The sequence below is a fragment of the Charadrius vociferus genome, unplaced genomic scaffold, assembly GCF_000708025.1.
Source record: "Charadrius vociferus isolate BGI_N301 unplaced genomic scaffold, ASM70802v2 scaffold436, whole genome shotgun sequence".
NCBI lineage: Eukaryota > Metazoa > Chordata > Aves > Charadriiformes > Charadriidae > Charadrius > Charadrius vociferus.
The window spans coordinates 6,452,067-6,476,456 of record NW_009649187.1 but is presented as its reverse complement, the minus strand read 5'-3'; the positions used below and the strand labels follow the sequence as shown (position 1 = coordinate 6,476,456).

At 39.3% G+C, this 24,390-nt stretch overlaps 1 protein-coding gene across 2 annotated transcripts in view; it reads right to left on the bottom strand.

Moving 5' to 3' along the window:
- The window catches only part of SEC24C (SEC24 family member C), a 28,655-nt gene extending 11,678 nt beyond the window's left edge, over positions 1-16,977 (bottom strand). The window contains exons 1-9 of one of the 2 annotated variants that reach the window (XM_009888771.1): positions 16,770-16,976; positions 13,763-13,849; positions 11,121-11,262; positions 9,796-9,974; positions 8,152-8,604; positions 7,435-7,565; positions 4,216-4,327; positions 3,230-3,357; positions 383-521 (exon numbers count right to left, since the gene is read on the bottom strand). In XM_009888771.1, the coding sequence (XP_009887073.1) occupies positions 383-521; positions 3,230-3,357; positions 4,216-4,327; positions 7,435-7,565; positions 8,152-8,604; positions 9,796-9,974; positions 11,121-11,262; positions 13,763-13,849; positions 16,770-16,944 (1,546 nt within the window). In that variant the 5' untranslated portion in view covers positions 16,945-16,976. Of the gene's footprint in view, positions 1-382; positions 522-3,229; positions 3,358-4,215; positions 4,328-7,434; positions 7,566-8,151; positions 8,605-9,795; positions 9,975-11,120; positions 11,263-13,762; positions 13,850-16,769 lie in introns of both variants that reach the window. The other variant, XM_009888772.1, reaches the window with a different exon arrangement.
- Positions 16,978-24,390: the final 7,413 nt, after the last annotated feature.

Here is a 24,390-nt window from a genome sequence, read left to right as displayed (position 1 = left end):
AACAGGCTTTGTGAGCAAAAAAAATCCTAACTCATGCTACTGACTAGATGTACATCACAGTCTGTCACAGAAAAATGTCAGTTTGAAATACCCTTAGAAAATAGCATAGATAATTTTTCAAACCACCATACATTATGCTACAAGTACCTCATGTTAAAAATTTGGTGCAATAATACTGCAATGCATAAACAACTAATTTGAACCTAATATCAGAACTGAGCACTGAACAAGTTTTAGAATGAATTTTTTACAAGACTAAACACACACTAAAGGAGAGTATACATTATAAATGATCATAACGTGGTAAAGATTTATTTGCTTGCATCTTGTTCGAAGGTGACTCCAATTGAGCCTAGAGACCAATTTCCAGAAGAAACCTTACCCTCCGTGACACAGCTGCAGAAACAACACTGGAACCTCCTTCCACCCTCAATGAATTGCATAAAAGGGCACATGTAAGCCTTGCACCTATTACATCGGACAGGACCAGATTCTCCATGGTCTACCAAATAAGGAAGGGTCTGTGAAAGCAGAGGAAAAAAGAAAAGAAAGGTCACATGATGATGAGGAAGGAGTGACCACACATATCACAGAGCTTAAAACTATCTCCCTGTACGTTGCATAGGATTGGCAGCTGTGGGAAACAGAGCAGTGGGTAGGGGAAGCCTGAGTTAGTATTTTGTAAATGCTTCGCAACTCAAGCTCTAGCACAGCATTTCTCTGTAGGCTGCAGTCCTTAATGGGTTATCCCGCTTTAGACACAAACAAGTATTTCTGCATGGTGCTGCACTACTTTATATAGTAGCCTGCTTGAGGAGCATGAACTATAGCAGGAGTACCACACCGCACAGCACAGATGTACCCCAAGTGAACATGTAAGACTGAAGCCATGCAAAGAACGGCTGTGATAACCCCATGGGAGTGAGCATACAATTTAAATTTCACCACAGGTTGGGTGTTTTAAAAGCAATTCTTCACCTCTTCTATTTTTTCTTATAAAAAGCAAGCTTTTTGACAAAATAGAAGCCAGTCATTGTATTCCATACATTCCAGAACATGCAGCATCCAGACCATTTTAAATAATTTTAGCTGAAGTCTTATTTTTCAAGTTCACCATGAAACAGTATATCCGTAAGTTCTGCTTGTCTTGACCCGATTGTATAGCAAGTCCTCAAAACTTATGTAGTAACACCATTTTTGAACTATAACTGATAATATTTTATTTTTGCAGCCAAACCAGAATATGATGCACGGCAATGTCTCTAGCTTCTCAGCCTCAGAATGAGCAGGAAACACTTTAAAATTATTAAGACAGAACTTGTACAAGCTACAAGCTGCATTCGCAGTTCGAAGCACCTTTCATAACTAAGAATCTGGCTCAAAAGAAAGTTTAACTACTCACTTCTAAATTTTCTGACACTAAAGGTGTCCAGTCTTAATTCTCTCAGTCACCCTAAACTTCTGATCATGTCTAAGAGACAACATATTTCTTGAGCAGGAGTCGAGCAAATGCTCCAGCCACTTTCTTCCTCTTCATGCCACAGACGTGCCACAGGTCTCATTCAAAACCACTAATCACTTACTGACAACATAATGGTTTTGCATCCAGTGTTTCTCAGCTCCTACTACCCAGGTTGACTACCTCTGAGGCAACAAAACTTCAAGTTTTCTGACTGCCAGGCAATGTTGGCATTGTACTTCCAAACAACAAGCTTTTTTCCTCAGCCTCTCCCCCAGTAAACACACAGGCAAACAAACTACAAAAGTGCTGCAAACATGCAGTGCTACGCAAAACCTGTCACTAACCACTTACTCCCAGAAGGCACAGAGATACTTCGTTCTGATGCCTCAAATTCTGCTTTCCGAGCTGTGTATTAACATAGGGCAAAGTTCCTGTGTCTGGCAATCAGGTGCCGAATTTTTATATATTCTAGGTTTATCTGAATGCTGTATTTTCATGAGACATTCATCTTCTCATTACTGATGCGTTAAACTTTAGCTCTATTTACAGTTTTATCGCTCTGAACAGCTGAGCCTTCATCTGTTGTAACGGCCCCTCCACAGGCAATTTGCCTTTGCCATAAAGAATTTTCCAATACTAGAAGCTGAGCAGTCTCCAGGGCAATTTTCCAAGCTTAGCTGTGTTTTTTCTGGATATCATAAGCATTTGTTCAAAGCATAAGCACTCCAGGAGACCTAGCAACTAGTTGTTTTTAAAGCTTCTCTGAAAACGTGCAGCTCCACAAGCTTCCAGGTTTCTCAAATAAGACCACATTCCCCTGTTGTGCTCCTTTTAAACTCTAAGCACAATACAGCAATACAGGAATTAACTTCACAACTCAGTTTTATCAAACACCAATTTTCAAAATCCAAACCATAGTTCAGGAACATTAATGACACACAATAAAAAAAAAAAAAACAACAAAAAACTTCAAAGCCCAGAGGATATTCCTTTCCTCAGCAGACGGTAAAGTTAAACACAGGGAACAGAATACTGCAAACATATGTATTCAAATTTAACAAGCATATTTGTCTTTACATCACTGCTCCAAGCAGGCTAACACTACACAGTAGCCAGAATATTTAGAATATTTTATAAAATTCCTAGCTCTGTCATATTCTCAAAGCTTTCACGTTCTCAGCAACCAGAGCTGGTAAAAGGCTAGCTAGCCGCACATTACACCTAGAAGGAAATAAACGCTGCACAGAACAAGGGCAGAAATAAAAGTGTAGCTCAGCAGTGCCCAGTACTCAGTCTTGTGCTGCCATCTTACACAGTGCTGTGCACGCACACGCACATTAGACAGCTTAACCAGTACTGCTTGATACATTCTCATGCAATTCCACAACCTGACATCCTTGAAAAGACTTAACATCAGTGATTAACAACCATGTAAATACTTTAGGCCAAGAAAGAAATTGAGATCAACTGGAAGTGTATGCATTTGCGACCATCCCAGTATTTTGGTCATTTGGTCATAGTGTTTGACAGTTACCGCAAAAAATGCTGAAATTATCATGGCGATCAAAATACTGACTGTTTTGAACACAGCATTCTTCTGCCTTACAGATCTCTACCGCATACTTGTGGCAGAACTAATGTTTACCTAGTCTTCATTACCTAAACATTCCTTCTCAACATATCTGTTAAATGTTGACATCTAATAGCATTCTCCTGACAAGTTCAGAGCGCATACACTGCATATGTAACTCTGCATGCAGTTCTCACCTCCTCTGGGGGTAGAGTAGCCAGTGGTTTTATGACAGCAGCTAGGGGAACTTGGGACTGTTTGGCCATATCTGAGGTGCAGGGAATATTGTAAGATGTACATCTTATGTAGCGGGGGCTTGCGTTACCTGGGAAACGAAGAAAAAAATCCCCATAAATTTTGGTACAAGTTAAGTTCATATTCAAGAACAGAAATAAAGGTTACCTTCAGTTGTGTTGTTAAACCACAGAGACTAAGGGCTTATCTAACCAATCAATGTCAATCTAAGCAAAACTTAAATTCTTAACAAAATACCTCTTCATGATTAACCACGTATAATAAAAGCCCTTAACGAAAAACAAATGAACTTGACTCTGCATCAACTTAAACCTCTAAAAAGGCCTTTCTATTTCACTCTTTTTGAAGGTTAAAACACACTATAGGCAGAAAACTCATCTCAAACATTTCTACTGTTTTATTTTGTAATTTTGGCTGAAGAGTAAAGCACTTGATTGCAGAATCAGATTCTGAAGTTTTAAGGGAGCTTAAAATCTCCAATAAAGCACGGGAAATTACAAGACAAAATATCCTTTCTTTATGAAGCCCAAGGACCAACTGACATCCCACTCATGATTTAAAAAATACAGTTCCCAGTTCAATTCAAATGATATTGCTAGTAAATTTCAGTTCTTAACTGTCATTGATATAGCTCGATAGAAGAGGCTTCATTTGCTGCTTTCTGATATCCCTGCTAATGGTGGTTCCAGGTACCTGCCCCGGAAAACATTTTTTCCTTGCAAATTGGTTACTAGCTATCAAGCAATCAGGAAAATCTACACTGAGATCAAATCAACACAGGACTTGAAACTAAGCTTCTGTTGGTAAAACACACATCCCCAGCCACTGAAATCATTACTCAAACTTTTCCTCTAAAGACACAGACAGTTCTGTCACTGACTCTTTGGGGTGTTTTGTTTGTTTATTTAGGAAAAGAAAAATATTGTACCTTGATCCTTGACCAAGAAATTTGTAGTAACAAGAGGTGGGACCTGCCCTCTCACTCCAGTGACAAATGGTTCTGACCCACGGTTACTTCTGTCATCTTCAATCACTTGAATCTGTGATGGAAAACACCACATTAGTATTTGAAGGCTTGGTTTCAAAGTACTGTAAAATACAAAATTTGTATCTTTAAGGCAGTGAAAAGGGGACCTGAGGCAAACATCACTATCTCTAAAAATAAGAAGTCTAAAGCAAATAGGTTTTGTCAAGCAGTCACCTCTCAGTTTGATTTTGAATAGTACTTAACAACTAAAAATAAATTACAAGTTGCAAATAGTATTTCCCCCCCCCAAGTATTTTGAGTAGTAGCATATTTTGTGTTTTAAGGACTGATCTGAACTCACAAAGCCAAACACAGATTAAGAAAGGAATTTTTGGTAGTATTCCCCTGCATACTGGTCCTAGCCAGTAAAATTAGAAGCTTCTGTAAGCCTCTGTGTGAAGTTCTATAACCTGGCTTTTCCTTTCTGTTACGTTCCCACTGTTTTCATAGTATGCATTTATTTCTAACCACTGTAACTCTGAGCTAAAGACAGATGCTTGCAAGCTCAGGTGGAAGCCTTCATTACTTCGTGGTGCTTATGAGTTTGTGATTTGAATTCTGGGGATGTGGAAAGTGAAGTTTCAATAGACTTGTCAATGAGTCAAGCTTAAACTTCACAAAGCTGGTAAAAATCTTTAATTTCTTAGTATTGCTGATTGTTCATTAATGCAAATATGGATAACGGAAATGCATTAAACAGTTTTACTTGACTAAAATAGCCACTGATCTTTGCACAAGAACAGGAAATTGTAGTTACACACACTTTTGACTACATTTCCATACTGGTGCCTGAATGAAAGCATTAAAGATAGCAAGCATTCTTCTGATCTTATTTTGCCACCAAACACACGTGCCTTTGCTTAGAGCAAATTGTGAAATGCAGAAATTTGCATGGCAGAACTTCTATCCTGTCACCAAGGATTCCAAGTCATGAGCAGAAAGCCTCCCACAGCATCAGACAGTGCCTACTCTAGGCCCATTTCAAAAGTCTACAGATTGACTGACATTGGTGTTCTCACCACTGGTTTCTGTTACATGAACAACTTTGGCTAAATGAGGAAGAAGTGATACGAGGGTAACAAAGTCAAATGTGTTTTTTTTCTTCCAATCCAAAAGGTAGCTGCTTTTTTCTTTCTTTAGGTAAGATTCTCTACATAAACATTAAATTTTCAAATTCAAAATTTAATGGTTATGTATGAGTACAGATGATGAAAGAATGTTTATAGCTCCCCATGCCTCATATTAATCTACTAGAAGATTCCTATCAGGAATTAACATCAAAACAAAACAGTTCACCTGCAATTTTAGAACTTCAAAGCATTAGCCCAGTACTGGTATATCAAATAGAACAGTAAGCAAATTCTGCTCAAAACTGGTAGAAAACATGGCTACAAAGGCTCATGCTGTGCATATGTTAACACAAGAAACACATTACATGGACAATTATACTGACAGTTTACACTGAAAATGCCAGTTGGAATCTGATGAGGGAGGTATTTTAAAGATCAGACAAAGTGAAGGGGAGACATTCTTCATGATCTGTTTCTGAAACAGTCTGCTTTCTATTGCCTCACCATTCATCAGAGAAGTGAAGATTTTAACAACCTCTTGCTGTGTAATGTTACTCATTTTGATAAGGCAAGCAGAAGACAGCAAGGAAAGGGTAAAGGATTAATGATGGAGGGTTAGTGAGGTGAAGTTCAGGTTTCAGGCATGCACAGATGGTCACCAACACACAGACTACAATTGACATATATATAGCACTTACTGGACTAGGAATTGCATCTGGGTCTATTCTGTGCCTGGGTTTCTGCTGGGGTGGCAGCTCATTAAGTTGCTTTTTTTTAAAAAAAATCAAACGTAAGAGTGCCACAAAAAAAAAAAAGAAAGAAAAAGAAAAAGAAAAAAAAGAAAAGAGAATAATAAACCAAAAAGTAACAGTGTTACTTCTCTCTACCCAAACCTGCTGGAATTAGATACATTTGGACATTGGTTCATGCAACAGGAAACATCAGCTTCTGCAGCACACACCCATCTGAAAACCAGTCTTGCCAAGATATTGGGCTTGGGCTCTGAACACATCACTAACAGAGGTAGTGGCTCGCGTGCTCATCTTGGTTAGAAATTGGGGATTTATGCTTTAAGAACATGCTAAAATTAAGGCAACTGACACAAGCCATTTGAGATCTCATTTAGTGGAAGAAAAGAGAAGCAGAGAAGCAATTAAAGACTTCTTATAACCTATGAAAAAAATATGGTCATAAACTTTACATAAACTTGGAGTCCAAACAGATAATTTTTTTGAATAGCAGTATCTTCTGAACAGCACCAGTCCAGCTGTACAATGGAACTCAAAACTAAATAATTTTTATAGTTTTGAAGTAAACTGATTGTAAGCACTGCCCTGGAAGGGTTTCCTGTTATCAAATAACTGCGGCCTTCTGAGACAATAACAGAACAGCATCAGCATCAGTGGAAGGAAGAGCACAGTAGACTAGTGGCAATAATACTGCCAGGCTTAATATTACTCATCGTTGCTAACCATTACAACATCACTGCTCAACCTTTCTCAGAACCTCCATTCTGAAAGATAATCCCAATTTGAAAAGTTGTCCATATTTGACTGAAGTAGTGTCCTGACCTAATAACCCCCCCAAAATGCCAACAAGCTTTTGGACAGATTATAAGAAAAGTGAAAGCAAAAGCACCGCAATCATCTCCTATTAACCATACTTTAAACTTGGATCATGCAGTTCATAGATTGTCACCTCAAAAACTGAAATCGGTTCACCTTGGAAAGTCATTAAGCAAGAATCCAGAAATGTGAGAAACAAGCTTAACCAAAGCCCTCAAGGATTCTCAAAATGTAACATAGTACAGAAAAAAAACTGAGGAATTAGAGCATTGATTTGCATATGCAGTGGCTTTCTTTAGTCACCAAGAAAAATACTGCTTCATAACAAAAGAGTGAAGCTGGATATACAAGAGGAAAGTAAGCAGGAAAACAGACTGATGTTCTTTGTAATGAGAAACCTGTTTTCAGCTTTCGCCTTTGTCAGTTCTGTTTTATGTAAAGACACTATGGAAGAGTTCACACTGGTAAGAACAGAGTAAGCTTACAGGGCTAGGAATGGAATCTGGATCCAAGCGTTTTGGTGGAGGTGGTGGTCCAGGTTGACTTCCATAATTTGGTGTTCCTGGATAGGCTCCTCCATAGTTTGGCTGGGGACCTCTCACCTGCCCAAAGGAACCTTTTGAAAAAGGGACAGCAAAAATCAAACAATGGCTAATACTAGGTGTTTTCTCATTAGGCACTTCCCACTTTTTCTGTCATCATCAAAAAACAAGAAAAAGAGTCTCATGCTTTTCAGTTCATTAGGATTAAACATTTATCACAGTGTGTCAGCTTACACCTGTACATCTCTATCGATCCAATAAACTGATTGACACAGTCCTCCTTAAAACCAGGCTTTTCAGGTTTTCAAATCTCTACTTTTGAACAGATGAGATTGCCGACATCAAATTAAAGTTCATAATAAAACTTTGATCACAAATTCTTGTAGTATTATGGCACTAATTATTAAATGACTTTTTGGCCAAGTAAGCTAGGATCCCTTTAGTTACATTAGTCTGACTAAAACCTGTATGACAAATATCTTAGGATGACACATCCGATTGTTTATCTTTGATTTATCCTTCAGACATGAGCACAGAGAAACAAGGAGGAAGCTTTGAAGTGCAGCCAGGAGCCTGCAAGTTACAAACCTGAAATCCAGTTCTCAGTTTGCAGCACAGAGAAGACACGTAACTTACAATTCCTATAGTAGGAACACTCACCGTTCTGCTGCATTTGGTATCCTGGCTGAGGAGGATGAGTGGGAGGAGGTGGTGGTCCATGGAGGCCACTCATGGGAGGCCCAGGGTGTGGCCCTGACATAGTTGACGGAGGTGGTGGTGAAGATACGTGATTGGGCTGGGAGACTGGTGGTCCAGCAACTGTCTGCCCAGGCAGTGGTGGACCTGGCATGGTAGGTGGCCTTGGGGCACCTGTGGTAGGAGGGTAAGAGGAAGGTCCAATCCCTGCAGAAGAGGGAGGTGGGGCAAAACCAGGGACTTGAGTAGGTAGGCGCTGAGTTGATATTGGTTGACCAGGATACGGAGGCTGTGCCAAAGGAAGACCCTGAGACACACTGGTAGGAGGGGGTCCTTGGCTCGCAGTGTAAGGTGTGTAGAGACCAGATCCTGTTGCACTAAAGCTTCCTGAGACTGGGGGAACCGATGTTGGGGGACCTGGTAAGAAGAAGAGAAGATATCATTTTCTTCTATCCTGAAGACAGTGAAGATGCAAGTAAAACCCATTTGTTCTAGATCATCTAAATAGGCCTACAACTTCCTCATCTTCAGATGGACTTGCCATTACTAATAGAGACAAACCTTAATTGAACACCATCCTAAATTTATCAGAGCTGAAACTTCTTCAAGGGATCTGAAACTTGATAGTTCCTTCATTGTCCTCTCAGAGTCTGAGCTGCTTCTTTTACATAATCAGAACACATTTCATGATTCAGGACCAGAGAAAAGAGGCAAAGCCAAGAGTATGCAAAACAAGAACCACCACAAGTCCATCTACTGATTTCTTGAACTGAAATAAGTTTTTTATCTTAAACTCCACACTAAGTTGGAGCATGTAGTTCAAGAACAGTTTTAAGCTTCATGGTTTTAATAGCATGGAACTAGCATCTTCTGTACTTACCACTGTACTATTTCTGAGGATAATTTACACGTTACCAAAAGGCTGAATAAATATGCATCCCCTACTGCTAATTGTCCTATAAAGTCTGCGTTAGAGTACGAAATGCTTGTCAAAAAGTACTTTACCGAAACAAAGGAAACAAAACAGCATAGTCAGACCAGCTTACACAAAGACAAATTTCGAATCTTCAATTAAAAAAACTCCTGTAATCCACAGCAGTGTGAGTGTAGATCTAATACAATAGAACAAAATATCTAAATTCAGTTTATAGTATTTAAGTTTCTTCTCAACTTTCAGCAAATCCTTTCACAGAATCATTCAGAGGAATTTCAGGCCTTTGTGATTTTCTGAGCCTTTTTTCCTTCTTTTTTTTTTTTTTTTTTTTTTTGACTGGGCTGCTGCATAACAAGGCATGTAGACACTCCAACAGCTTACTTTGGGATAGATTGGTTTTGTGTTTCACACCAAGATTCACCTAACTGAGGAGAAAAGTTGTTACTCTCTTTTATTACTCATGTCCTACACTGTCCCATACAATAGACTCAGTTCTGTTTTCCCCAGTGATGACCTTACTAGTCAAGGAAACTACTGCTTAGTATGGCAGATGTCAACATCCAGAGAATTCCCATCACAACATAGTAATGAATCACTGACAAGAGCAAATGTTTTATGAAATTACTAGCACAGACGAAAAGAATTAGCATATTTCTGTAGCCAGGAAACCTCACCATAGCCCAGTCCAGCTGGGGGAGGAGCAGATGCTGTAGTACTGCCAATTGTCATCCCTGCCATGTGATTGCTGAGCTGCTGTACGCTGGCTGGGGGGTGACCATATTGCTGGAACGTAGATGTCTGGCTGACAGGTGTGGGTGCTGAGCCTGGCAGAAACGGCTGAGAAGCAGGTGGCCTGAGAAGGAGGATGAGAAACTTCACTGGATTGCCCATTACGCAAGCAGTTACAACTCTCTGTGCCTTTTAAATTTTTTCTACCACAAACACTAGTTAGGTCTCAATTATTTACACGAAGCACTGTAGCTCAGTTTTGGAAAAATAATTACATACCCTGCATGGATTTGAATTCTTTCATCAAAAAAATCTGTTAGTTCTTAAAATACAAATGCTAAATTTTAGCATTTTTTGTTAATTCCATCTTAGTTACCACAACAAATCAGAAACACTGCAACAGAGTCTACAGGGTGAGCAACAGTCAGGCCTGCACAGCTATGTAAGAATGCTCTGTTGCTCAAAGGATTTGGATTCTCCAGCTGAAAGTGCTGAGCTTAACCAGAAGGAAATAAAAACCAACCACCTTCCCCCATAACCAGTAATCAGAATGAAGCAGTGAGGACTGTTGCCACTTTCACCACAGAGGTAAAGGCAATATCTTTCTGGAGAAGATGCCCAAGAGCTTTAGGCGAAGATAACTCAGGGATCCTTTGAGGATAACTTTGAGGGTAGTGGAGCACTGGCACAGGCTGCCCAGAGAGGTGGTGGAGTCTCCCACTCTGGAGACATTCAAAACCTGCCTGGACGCTGTCCTGTGCAACCTGTAGGTGACCCTGCTCTGGCGGGGGGGTTGGTTGGATGAGATGATCTCCAGAGGTCCCTTCCAACCCTGGCCATTCTGTGATTCTGTGATCCACAACAGACAGAAAAGGACCCAAAACCAATACTAAGGAACTACTCAGTAATGACAGACAGCAACACCCCCCTGCACTGCCAAGGAATCAAATACTACAGCTGTGCAGATGCAATTGTTTTAAAACAAGACTGATTTGGGGAATCAGAAAATTCCTTATGGAAAAATGACTACCACAAAGAAAGTCTTTGGAGGAGAAGTGTTTTTGCTCAGTCACCAAGATCTGCTCATACCCTTCCAGAACTTTTCACCTCCAGAGATTCTTAATGTCTAACAAATACACCCCTGGCTCAAGGTCCACCACAGGAAAAACAAAGTATTTAGTTAGGTTTAGATTCTAAAAGATCTACCTTTTAGAACAGCATAGGTCTACCAAGGCAGGCCTTTGTTATGATTTACTCTTTTTCTATGTACCTCTGCATCGGGGCTGTTGAGGCTGGAATCCCATTCTGCACATCTCCGTGTCCAAACTGACTGTATGGTAGGTGGCCAGAAGGAAGAGATGCTCCAGAGGCTGGAGGGGGAGCTCCAGATGTTGGAGGGGCTCTTAATGAACCTATAGACATAAGGGAAAAAAAATTAAAAATCTAAATCACAAATTACTCACAGAAAGAAGGGCTTTAATCAACTGCCATGAAAAATTGAGGAAAGAAAAAAAGTGCAGAAACAGTTTAGCGATGGCCAAACTGATGTATCAATACTCTAAAAGCAGCAAATCATTAATACAACTATATTAGAAGCAGCAAAACTGAAAGCACCAATATTTTTAGCCAGTGTCACTAGTCACCATCTCCACACAGACCAAGTACCAAATATGAACTGTGGACGGTTTTCAAAAGACAACTTCATCTTTTGATGTAGAAAAAAAATGTTATCTTCTCAGTGAGGTATTAAATTCTTCCCTCTCCAAGTCCAACTAGTTGTATCCAGACCAAGGAGAGTATTCACATGGAACTTAATGTTCATTGCAGGTCAGTTTTCCCTTCTTGAAAGGTAAACAGGTTATATGAGTAGATTCAGTTCTCAAGAATTACATCCAGCTAACTGCTTTGATACATAACATAATAGGGGCCACCACAGACGGTTCTTCCCAACCTTTCAAGGTTGGAGGCTAACATGAATACTTTCTCATCTTTCGGACTGAGCTGGTTCAGTCACAGCCTACACGTATTTGCCTCAGAAACAAGACTTCACACTTTCAGACCACACAATGCTGGACACATTATCAGGAGGCCAACTGCAGTTTCTACTTCCAAAAAAGAGAATATAAACTTCTATTTTAATAATATTATGTTAAAAATGCTGATAACTAGAACAACCATATGACCATGCCTGCTAACCACAAGGGGACATATTTCATGTATGGGATATCATTAAATACAGATGACTACATGGAGTAAACTGCCCCACGGCAGCACATACACACTGTTGCGTTTCTCTGACAGTGACCAGAGTAACAGGTTTAGAAGGAACTCTGAAACCTTCCTGTCAGGAACCGTTATGAAATAGGAAATAAGAGAAGCCATTTCTCAATTCTACAGTATAATTTATACACCAAAGCATGAGGTTTCAACTCATATATTTTTATCTTATCTGCTACATGTAATTCTCAGTAAGTGTGTGGATGTAAATTCAAGCAAGGAATTAACTAGACCTGGTATGAATAACCACTAGTTTCTTGGGTTTTTTTCTTTATTACTAAACCTCCTCCTGTTCTTCGCTTTGAGACTTAGCACTTAATTATTTCCAGAAACATTTCTTACTATTTATATACACCTTCATCTCATTAAATCTTGTCTTTTCTAAACTACTGTTACAGCACCTTCATCTTACTGTTCCTCTGGCTAAGCATTTCCTGATCTCTAACTATTTGTATGTTGTGTGGTATTTCTATTTCTGAACGTCTTTTGTGATGCATTGTTATCTTTTTCTTTGAAAGCATATTTAATACAATTCCTGGAGGGATCCCACATGTTTGTTTGTCTTTTTTTTTTTTATACATTAAGTTAACTTTTCCCCCCACAACTTTAACAGGCATACAATTTGACAAATACATGCTTCCTTCAGAAAAAGCTTCTTAAGCCTTCTCTTTCTAGTTCTTGTCACGAATATACTTCTGTAACCATTACCACAGACTGCTCAAATAGCCACTGAAAAAAATTCCCTTGAACAGGTATGAATATCTAGTGGTTTATTATCGTAAGATTCATTACTCTTAGGGAATCCTGAAGTTCCCCTTCAACACCTTTGAGATATTGGTCTTACTCACCACAGACCTCAAAATGGAGGTAGATTACAGCAAAATAGCAAATGCCTGTGATTTTACTCAAAGCCCCAAAACTACACAGTCTTGGCCTAGTTCTGACTCCCTCCTCTTGTAAACAAATTGACACTGCTGGAAATAGCTCTTCCAAAACACCACTAGTTGGAAAGAAGGAAAAAATACAGTACAATTTCTTGCAGTGTTTCTAATTCTTACATCTTGATTGCTAGCTTCGCAAAAGTATTTCCTTCTTCAAGCCACAGCTTTCAAAATCATAATTATTCCTAACATATATTTGGGTTCTATGCTATAGCCAAGGAAGCTAAAAACTTTTTTCCCCTTACATGAAAGCACAAGTTACAAAAATCTCATGACTTCCAATAATAACCTACTGGTACTTGGGATGATTTTTCATTGCAATGCTATCATTTCAAACCTCACATTTGAGTTCTCTCTCAAGTGGGAGACTGCATACTTTTAAACTAAGGCTTCTCCCTGACAGAACCTGAATGGGCCAATTCAGGTTTTGAAATCAGTCTTCAGAAAACATTAGTCACAAGTCAGGTTTTATCTATGAATCTGCAGGCATAAGGGATTTCTACTGGGATTATTTCTTCATATCCTATTTATGTTTCTGGAGAGCTGCCTACAAACAGATTGGGAAGTGTCCCACCCACCTCTGCCTGAATAATCAGGTACCCACACCTTTGAGATAAATATCCATATTAAATGGGAACTTGGCACAGAAGAAGTGGCAAAGCACAAACACTCCCACAGAAAGGACATCATTTACCTATGAAATTAGGTGCAAGAGAAGAAGTGTCAGAGTTGAGAGATACAGGAGAGCCCTTCGAAGGGAACCCCAAGGAAGGAAAGTAACCTGGAAAGACAGAATACACTAGTAAATAAAGCCTGAGAGAATGCACCAAGAGACAGCGTTTACAGCACTGAGGACAGTCTGTAGTGCAGAAAATATTATATACAAAAAAATCCATGTCACATTGTCTCAAACCAGGACACACATTTACTACATTATACCTTAAGCTATTATCCCTCTCCACACATAATGTATATTACCAACATAGTTCATGTATTAACGTTAATATAAGTGTTAAGAGTACCGTAAACTGAGTCTATGTAAAACAATCCAGCAGCGGCCTAATTGTTACTGGTATTCAGATAATTGTGTTTGCACTTTCAACTGCATGATCTCATCAGAAGGAAACCAATGGACTGACTGGTGCAAAATTGTCCTGGTTCTTTCAACATTCTCATAGCAAGAAGCAGCAATTTTCAGCTAGCAGCACAGTACTCCGCTTCTGGTCCCAAGCAAGACTAGCATCACTGGCACAGCATTCCCACGTTTCCATTAGTTAGAGATAGGATTTGTCACATAAATCAGATGGAAAAACTCCCCAATTGAGGATGGCACCTGCTCCCAGCACTTGTCCACTCAGTTCTCCAAGCAATTTTATTGTTATTTTTAAAACAAATCCCTAAGACAACTACTTTGAGATCACAGAATAACATTGGCAATTTTCCTTTTACCCTTCAATGTTCACTAAATTCCTGTCACTCCGGTGCCTCTGAAATTAATTCTTTCTTCTCTATGTTATGCAGCTACAACAAGCCTTGCTACAAAGACCTGCAATGAACATAACATGTTAGAGATGGGGGTAGAAAGGATAACAGTCACTATCTTCCCTGTCACCTGTCTGGTCTCTTTGATAATGCATTGTTTGTTTGCCACTCTCTTCCACCCGGTTGTCATATTCAGCAGCTACTAACAGTTCCATTTCTAGCTGTTGTGCTAGTGCTCTGAATTTTACATTCCTTCAGAAGGAAGGAATGTAAAATCTCCACAAACCATGGGTGGCCTTTGTGTGACATATCAATAAAGTATGTGAGATACTACTTAAGAGTAGTGCCATACATTTTGCTGTCCAAATGAGACCACCTTGTTGCCCTCAGCGTTACACTACCTTTGAATCATTACTGGCACAAACGAAATCTGCATTTTTAATCTGCACAAGTTTATATGCATGCCATCAAGCTTTCTAGGTATGTCCTGACTGAGCTGACATGAACCACATTTCTGTTGTTCTGAAATTTAAAAAGGCAGACCAGAAATAATTCAGAAGGAAAAAAGTTAACGTCCTTAAAAAGAAATGCTTTTCAGACTTGTAAATAATTCTTTAAGTATCTGATAGAAGATGCTCATCAGTTTCTTTTCACAAACATCCTACACATTCTTCACGCTGCTAACAGCCAAAACCCATTTTCTATAAATAGCTGCACTGATGAATCTTTTCCAACAAATCTGTACTAATCTTTGCCTTTCTTCAATCTCCTTCTCTCCCTCACTGAAGCAAGTCCAATTTCTCCCCATTCCTTCCATGGGACAGGAAACACTAGTTAGTCAAAGGCTACATTGAGCAGCCAGAGTACTCAGTGGCTGGGCTCTGCCTCTGCTTTCCCAAGAAGCGGGATTTCTTTCCTCTGCCCAGTGCTGATTTTCATTACTTTTATAGGAATTTAAACCCTCTGTGAAATTAGTTCAAAACCCACAGATTAAAAGTGCGGTTGGAAGAGATTTATTGAGCTGAGAGGAGGAAAAGGATTAAGGAAGAGAAGGAAGATGGAGCAACTGAATAACCCATTCTTTAACACACCACACTAACTCTTCTACTAACTCTCCGCTACCCTAACTCCACACAAAAAATGCAACAGGGTAATTATTCAGCTCCCGGATTTCAGTCTCCCACTTCTGTTAGTTTCAAGACAACTATAGGCACTTTGACTGTTTTATCCTTCCCGTTTAGTTTGGTGTAAAATTCAAGAAGTTGCAAAAAAATTCAAGATGTACTTGGAGGGAAGAATAATACAGAGACCATATATATTAGCATATTCCTTATTTCCTTAGAATACCAATCTGAAATCTAAACAAACATTTCAGAGTGGAAGTTCATGTTGTGCTTATCTCAGCAAAACTGAATTCATCCACATGATTTTGAAAGACAGAAATACTTTTACTCAAAGCAATAGTATTTTCTCTTCCACATTTCAGATGTTAAAAATCACTATTAATCTCCCAAAGCAATTCAGGTACTCTGAAACAAAGACTCCTGAAGTTGTCTAATAATTTTAAGTCAGTCTTTCTTTTGAAAACAGGAAAAAAAAAGTTGAACCACTTTGTTTCTTTTTTTTTTTTTTTAATAAACAAAGACAACAAGTGACATGATCCTGCAGAACCAGGAAAATTCTGGAACAGGAACACATTAGCTTGCCACATGCCCACAAACTTTCTATTGATTTTAAAGGCATCAGAAAAAATCGCTCTAAACAGTCTTTCTGCCTAGAGTTGTATGTCTTAACCTTTCAGGATGGAGTGCAGATCTTTCTACATAATCATGTAAGGCAGTCTCAATTACTAATCTGCTGCAGTCCGTAACTGCTGCCCCTCCACATAAACTCATGAGAAAGACTGTCCTAGTCAGGTGCTTCAGTACCACGGGGGCAGGGACATACAGAAACAAAAGCAGTCTGTGCTTCTCAACGTGTTAATTTTATGAGCTATTAAAAGAAGAGTAAGCCCTATGAAAATGGACAAATGACAGAACAATAACCTCAGAATGTACAGGAAGATCATGATTTTTAACGTCATGTAAGCTACATACAGAAGAAAAGATAATTGCTACCACAAAAAAAAAAAAGACTAACAATAGGAAGTATACAAAAAAGAAATCCATGCACGCAACAACTCACAGGTTATCAATCATTAAATTTTGACTGAGAAGTACCTTGTGGAGGGACTGGCTGTTGATATCCTGGCATCGGACCATTATAAGCTCCATATTGCGATTGAGGAACCCCTGGCAATGGCTGTCCTCCATAGGCCGGCTGCTGGTATCCCTGATATCCAGGCTGAGGTTGCCCGTAAGGAGGCCCTGTGTGAGCTTGCTGGTTTACACTCATTGTATTCACATCCCCAAACTAATCTCACCTGCAAAAAGGGGGGGAAAATGGCTTTTAGCAGACATAAAACCAAACTAGTCAACTTCTCTACTGTTTTCACAGAAATGAGAGCTCCTGAAATACTAGGGAAGGTAAAACATTAACGGTAATTTACTCTTGCACAGCAGTTTTTTGAAGATAAATGCTTTACAAGAGCTAGTTAGAAAACAGTATTTTCAGAAACTATGGTTTCCAATCAACTTATTCACTGCTTCATCCTGCTTTGACTTCTGTTCATCATCTTGGAAAAAAATACCGTAATTTGCCATTCCATAGCAGATGATTATCAAGCTTCCCGAGACGCCTCATGAACTACTTCCACCTCACAGAACATCAGACCAACATAATACAAATTTCATGTTATAGATCAGAGAGTCCTTAACATGACTCTTCAGTTCAGCTCTCATCTCTATGTTAGTCTACTTGATCATGCTTCCTTGCTACAAGCAACACACTTCACCATCCACAAAGGCTGCTTCAATTTTGTGTTTGACAGAACCCAGAACAGACCAATATAGCAGGGTTTTTGTTGGTTTTGTTTGTTTGTTTGTTTTTTAAACAATAGATAATTTAAAGTCCTTGTTATGTACATAAATTTCAGAAAACTAAGCTATCCCAAAAGCAGCATGGTCACCTAAGAAGGATGTTCAAAATGGAAAAGCGTAACAGGCAAAAACATCACTAAAGGAGTTATACAAAAGTGTAACACCTGAAACAGCATCAGAGAAGAGATGTTTCTTAGCAAAGTTATGCAAGAAATCTTGTTTAACAGACAGATTCCCAATTCCTCTAACTATATAAAGAGATTCACTAACTTTATTAAGAGAAAAACAGAAATGGCATCGGGAGACCCCAAACCCAGCAGACAATTCTTACAATACCACAGTACCAAGCAGGCAGATAAGCCACAGAGCCCTCGAGTTGCCGAGAGCCAAGGAGACGACTTCACAGGCATGAGATTCCCTCATGGTCTGTTTCTCAAGGATATTTTGCATTCCCTGTACTCCTCTGGACACTCCGTATGTCACTGTTACCTTCTTCAGCTAAGATTATCTACACTAACACTGTAAAGAAATGTATGCTTAGAGCAATTTCATTTTTTATTAAAAGACTGCCGTTTATACAAAAATGCAAAGTTAAGGTAAAGCAAATAAGTAATTTTGCCCTCATATGTTGCTCCAAACCCTACAATGAACTTGTGCATTAAATATACATAGTAAATCTTAACAAAGAGGAGACATACAGCTGCAACAGCCATCAGCCAGTTGGGGCAAATCCCAATGAGGAATCTACAGCTTAACTCAAGCAGATAACAAACACCCGAGTTCTTTTGCCTATACGTTGATTAGAGTACTCCATCCAATCCTGGGGTTGGTTCTTCACACTACCAAAATATGACATCAAAGAACTATTTCAACAACTGACATAACAGTTGCACATCAAGGGTACTAAAATAACTACAGCTCTGTAACATCCATCCACACAGAAAGAAATTCTTTCAGATCCATGTATATATAAAAAATGGGAAAATACATATATCACAGTGATCTAATTATTTACAGAAGAAAGCCAGCATAATACATGCAACATTTAACCTCCTATAGCTAATAAACATGACAAATGTCAATACTAAGAATGCTAATGTTTACTCTGAAATTAGATATTAAACTTTCCATGAAAGGAAATATATGAAATTTTATATTTTTATTCTTCAACCAGTATAAAGGTAATGACAGGGCTTCTGTTTAGAAAAAGAACTTATCTTAAATATTTAAAGGTAATTTGCTCTTGAAAGTAACATATAATGTCATTTTCAACAGCTCACAACAGCATGACAGAATTTTTGATCAGACTGCACTGTTTTTAAACATGATTACACATGATAAACATGACAGCAAGAGAGTCATTGCTAAAGATTATGGTGTCCCACACCACCTTTGACTTAGTTCTGCAGAACAGTCTAACCCTAGCAGCCACAGGGCCAGGAAATCTGGACTTTGGGACCTGCTCCCTTCCCAAGCTCCCCTGAAGGTTAACCTCTTCCTCCCCATGCAGGCAACCAGTGTCACCACATCGCAATCACAGACCTACCCCCAAACCACCTCCCGTTCGGTGCAAACAGTCAAGCAGGAGACTGCCTCCTGCAAAGGTGGGGTAGAGGGAAGGGAGAACATGGCAAGACGACTGTTCTACCCGCACACCGTGGAACATCCTGGCAGGACTTCTGCCCAGGTAGGGAGGGATGCTTTCTCTACTTCCTGCCCCTGACTATTGCTTATTGGATTGTGCACGAGGAACTTGGCCCCTAGTCACTGCTGCTACAAACAGGTCCTTCCTCCAGGAAGAGCTACAGGCAAAGTAGCAGCATCCTGCAGGATACCTCCTGAGCTATAATATCATTAAGACACTGTTCACAAGTTATACCTACAGAAAACCCTGAACAGATCTAATGTTTGAACAAGGAATTACTACAGGGCAGATCAATCTTTCATGATCTTTCATTATTTTTTTTAAGCATGATAGAGCAAGAACTCAGACACATCCCTTGCAAACCACTTTTGACTTAGTGTTGTGAGTGTACTCAGTACATCTTACCTGATGATCTTTTACTGTTCTCTTTTCAGCCTCCCCTCCCTCACGTGAATATCACTATTTCTCACTTGAGCAGTTAATATCTGTTGGCATACAATACTGCAATAATACTGACAAATACTTACAAAGAGGTAAGCTCATTTAATGCAAGCCTTACAGAGTAAAAGAGTATTGAGATAATTTCCTACACTTTCTATGGAAAAAGTACCTACACAAAGGAGATGGTTCTAACTCAGTGTCCCAACTGAAAGGTAGAAATACCTTAGACCTTTAGCTAGCCCCTCTTGCAGCCAGCACAGGCTGGTCCCCACCATAGCACAAGCTGATGCTTGCTCCATACTGGCAGAGGGTCAAGGAGGGAGCCAGAAAGGAGCAGTAAGACTCAAGAACAAGCTTGGTGTTGAAGCTGGGGACACGGCTGCTTCATTATTTCAGTTGCTCGACTTGCTCTAAACGTAAGGCTAGTGGCATGCTTGCTCATCACTGATGCGGAATATCATAAAGGGCAGGGCCATCTACCTCTGAGAAAGTAGACGACAATTGTCACTGAGCGTGTCCATTTTCCTTCTCGCCCAGTATAATCCATTTGTATCAAACAGCATACATTTTTTTCTCCACTCAAAAAATATATATGTAAGTTATAACCTGGTCACTTGAAGACATATGGAGAAAGGGAGAATTTTATGGTCTATGTCTTATGACATGAAGAAAAACAGAAGTCACAGAAAGAATGAAATACATACACCGCATAGGGAGAAATGGAGAAAACAGGCTGTTTCACTTGAGAAAAATACTGAGGATATTCCTTCGCTACTATTAACATATTACGAAAACTAAGTCAACCATAATATTAAAACATGCTGTTGAATATCGCATTACTACCCAGCACCTACAATACACAAAGCTCAAATGAGCAAGGAAAATACTATGACAACAAGTGGTCATTACTATAAATAACAAACAATTTTCTTGCAAAGCACAAAGCAGTCACTCTATTTCTCTTTTTTTCTATTCCTCTGTATACAGGCAGTTAACAATTGAAATTTTGGTCAAAATAGTTACACAGCTAAAATTCATACTCAAACACTGTTATATAAGGCAGACAACCAGTGCTGATCAGCAACAAACCGATGGGAGAAAAATACACAGTAATATGGGGGGTGGAATCTTTTAACTTTTACAATAGTTTCCAGATTCCTTAGTATCCAAACAAAGCAGTCTACAGTACAGTTTTTTATGGCCTGTTTTTTTAAAAAACCTAATGATTCATGAGCTTGTTTCAATCAGCAAATCTCCCAAATCACTGAAAACTGCACATTCATCATTTTTATGGTCTGCACTGTTAATTCCCTTTTGAAACCAAAATGCTTGATCTCATCAGCTCTTGATCACTTTCTAAAGGAAGCACATATAGCGAAATTACTTTCCTTCAGAAAGATGCTTGTGCCTTTTTTACTGGTCCCAGAGAAATAAAAGCCCTGTTTGTTTCAACTTCTGGGGGAGACTGATCCTTAAAAAAAAAAAAAAAATAAATAAAAATTACAACAGCATGGACTCCTATATTACACTGAAACTGAAGTAAATATGTCTACTTGATTTCTGAACACAGAAATCAAAACCATTTCCAAAAGCTGGGACAGAAGGGGACAATCAGCATCCTCAGAGACCAATTTAGAACACTACCTACAGTGCTTTTAACATTTCTGTTCTGCAGCTTTCTGGAGAATTAGCAGAGTTATGTCATTCTTATAAAGACCTAGACTCTGAAGCTAAGAACATTCTTCTGAAAGGCAGATGTCCTTGCTTTTGTTTCAGCTACAGCTTGACTAGGTCCTCTGCAAGCACTCATGGAACACTTGGTTCTCTTCAGCTACAAGAAACTCCTGTTCTGTTTCTCTACAGAAAATCCTGGAAGGGAAGCTCATATCCTGGAAGTCAGAGATTGGCAATTGATCTGGAAGCGCTCAGGCCATTATAACAAATGTCTCCCATACATTTGTCCAAATCAATCCAAATGGCAGTACTGGAAATGACCCTCCAATTTGGTTGTAGTTTTGTGGTGCTCTGTCTTTCCACCTGGGCAGAAGATTCTCAACTTGTCACACCACAGGTAACATTTTCTTCATCTAGGCATTTTGAGTCACTGCCACAAAGATCTGTTTTAACAGTTCATGAGAGGTATAAGACCGTTTTCAAAATGAAACTTTACAATTTATCATCAGTGAAAGTCCAGAAGCCACGATATTTTCACAGAAGACACTTTCAGAGAAGAAAGGATAGATTAGCTGCTAGAACTTCTTGACACAACAGGTACTGGAGCAGATTTTTGCAGCCCAGTCTTTCCTGGGCGAGTTCAAAGAGGTGCTTCAGGACATAAAAATCATGGTTCACATCTAAGGTGTGATCACTTCTGTGTTCTTCTAAAGAAGGGCCACATTAAACCCTTTTTGTTAGGCTGATCTTGGGCAAGGTCCAATACAAGTTACAAGAGAGTGAAAGTGGCTAAAAACTGAATACATAAAGAGCTTAGTCTTGACCTAACCTTAATCTTACCACGATTTCCAACCCCGGCCACCACCACTAGATTTTTATGTAAGTACACAAAGAGTATAAAATGTGATTGAAATCTCCTGGTAGGACTCTATCTACACCTCTATCTCTGTACTAAAGACTTAGGAAAAGACTTCAAAAATGCTCAGTTATGGGCATTGCTTCTGAAGAACAACCCTGTGGAGGCAAGTCACTGAAAATATGACATTGACAAAATGACAGTGAAAGTTTTCTCTCTTCCTTAGCTACCTCCACATACATGTTACAACACGTGAAGTCATCTGACTAATTTACGTGAACTTTGCACAAGTATAATTGATTAGGAAAAGTTACAAGAGTAGTTAAAAGTTTAGAGAAGATGCCAGAAGGAAGAATTCTATACATTCCTATTCATCCATAAGACTAAAATACATGTTATAATGCTAAACAAGTTTTCTTCACATACATTGTAACACTGACCATCTTTCATCCAAAATTTCTGTACTGTGACTTCCTCTACACAAATAGCATTACGCAATTCCCATCACTTGCAAGAAACAAAAAGCTCAGAATTAGCTTTTCCTAAGGCATACTGCCCAGTTTACACTTTTTAGTGCTTTCTATGTTAACAATGAAACTTGCTGAATATATAAGAACAAGCTCTATCTTCACAATTCATCGCTAAATAAAGCTTTGCAAATCTAAAGAACAAGAAACATCCACCTTCTCTCTTATGTGGAGACCTTGTTGTTAATCGCTTTTAGTCACTCTTTGTACCTTGCCCTTCCTTAGCCAACCATCAATTCTTTCTTGGATTTTTGACCCTCTTTCTGATAAGTGTTACAGGAAGAAATATAGTCCTACAGTAGCAAGAGAAAACACTCAAAGAGGTACAAGCATTAAACAACTCATTAAAGAAATAATCCTTTAGACATCTGTTCACTGCTATAACTCAGCTTTCAGCCATGAAATTAGAACCCATGGTGAATGTTCCAGCATATTAAGAAAAAGTCCTTATATCGATGTCCACTTCACGGTCTGTCTATAGCAATAAAGAACCCTGAGTATTACAGTTCCAAGCAGAAAAGGGTATTTCCATAAGCAAGAACCTTTTCCACACAAAAATGGATAGAAATGCTCATACTACCACAGACAGCGAAGATACAAGCTTGAAGGTCAGTCTCCTTTAAAGATAGAGGCTCTGGAGTTTTAGGCCATGTGTATTTCTAGCCACTCCACCATAAACAGAACACCTACTCTATGAATAGGGGTCAGGAGAAAAAGGAAAAGAAGAAAAAAAAAAAAAGATTTTAAAGCCAAAGTTCCCTGAACCTACTTAGGACAACATATTAATAAACAGTAAAGACTTTAGGATAAAATCAGCAAGGAGTCACCTCCCTGCTATAAAGCACTGTGATTTTACACTGCTTGTAAACAACAACAACAAAAAGCCATTGCATGTTATGTCTTAGATGGTGACTTCTCTCCCTATAACATTTAGTAAAGTTGCCTATGAAACTCTGTAACAGAAAAGGATCTAGAAATATTTTTATGGAACTACCACATTAATGGCTAAAAATCAACAGTGACTGTAAAAATGTTAATTCCGGTGGATAAATTGTGACGCGGGTGTAAGCAATTCACCTATGCTTCAGCAACCACTTCCATCAGCCACTAAGTTTAAATAGAACTGCAACCACAGCGTGACAGGTACCAAGGAGGCCCAGTTTGGATGGTTCTGCAACATCTCCCTGATAAAGATTTCAGAGCTAAGACACCACACTCACGTACTGCAAAACACCCAAGTACATCCCAAGAATAAAAAGACATGAAACTAACCTTCACTCTACTCCAAAGACCATTGCTCAGAAAGAGTGAAAGCGAACTCCAACAATACAAAACAAACACATTTAAAGCACCATTGACATGGAAAGCAAGAGTCCATCTCGCACAACCGCTTTTTCAAGACTGCACTTGTATTTTGGTGATACCATCTCCATTCCTTTCCCCCTTCCGTTTTCAAAGGCACAGGCAGACAATCGCTAAGTTTTATACCAAATCCAACCAAACTCAGTCCCCGGGTCTCCGCACGGGACCACCGTCCACTACAAGCTTGGAATGAATGAAAGCTTGACCCGCACAACACAAACACTGGGGGAAGGATCCGCGGATTAGGAGAGATTAGGGGCGCCGCAGAGGGGGTATCTGCCTCACAGCGCACCCGGGCCGAAAAAAGCCGCTCGTCTTTCCGGGAGGGAGGGAGGGACGGCCCGACACGTAGCCTCC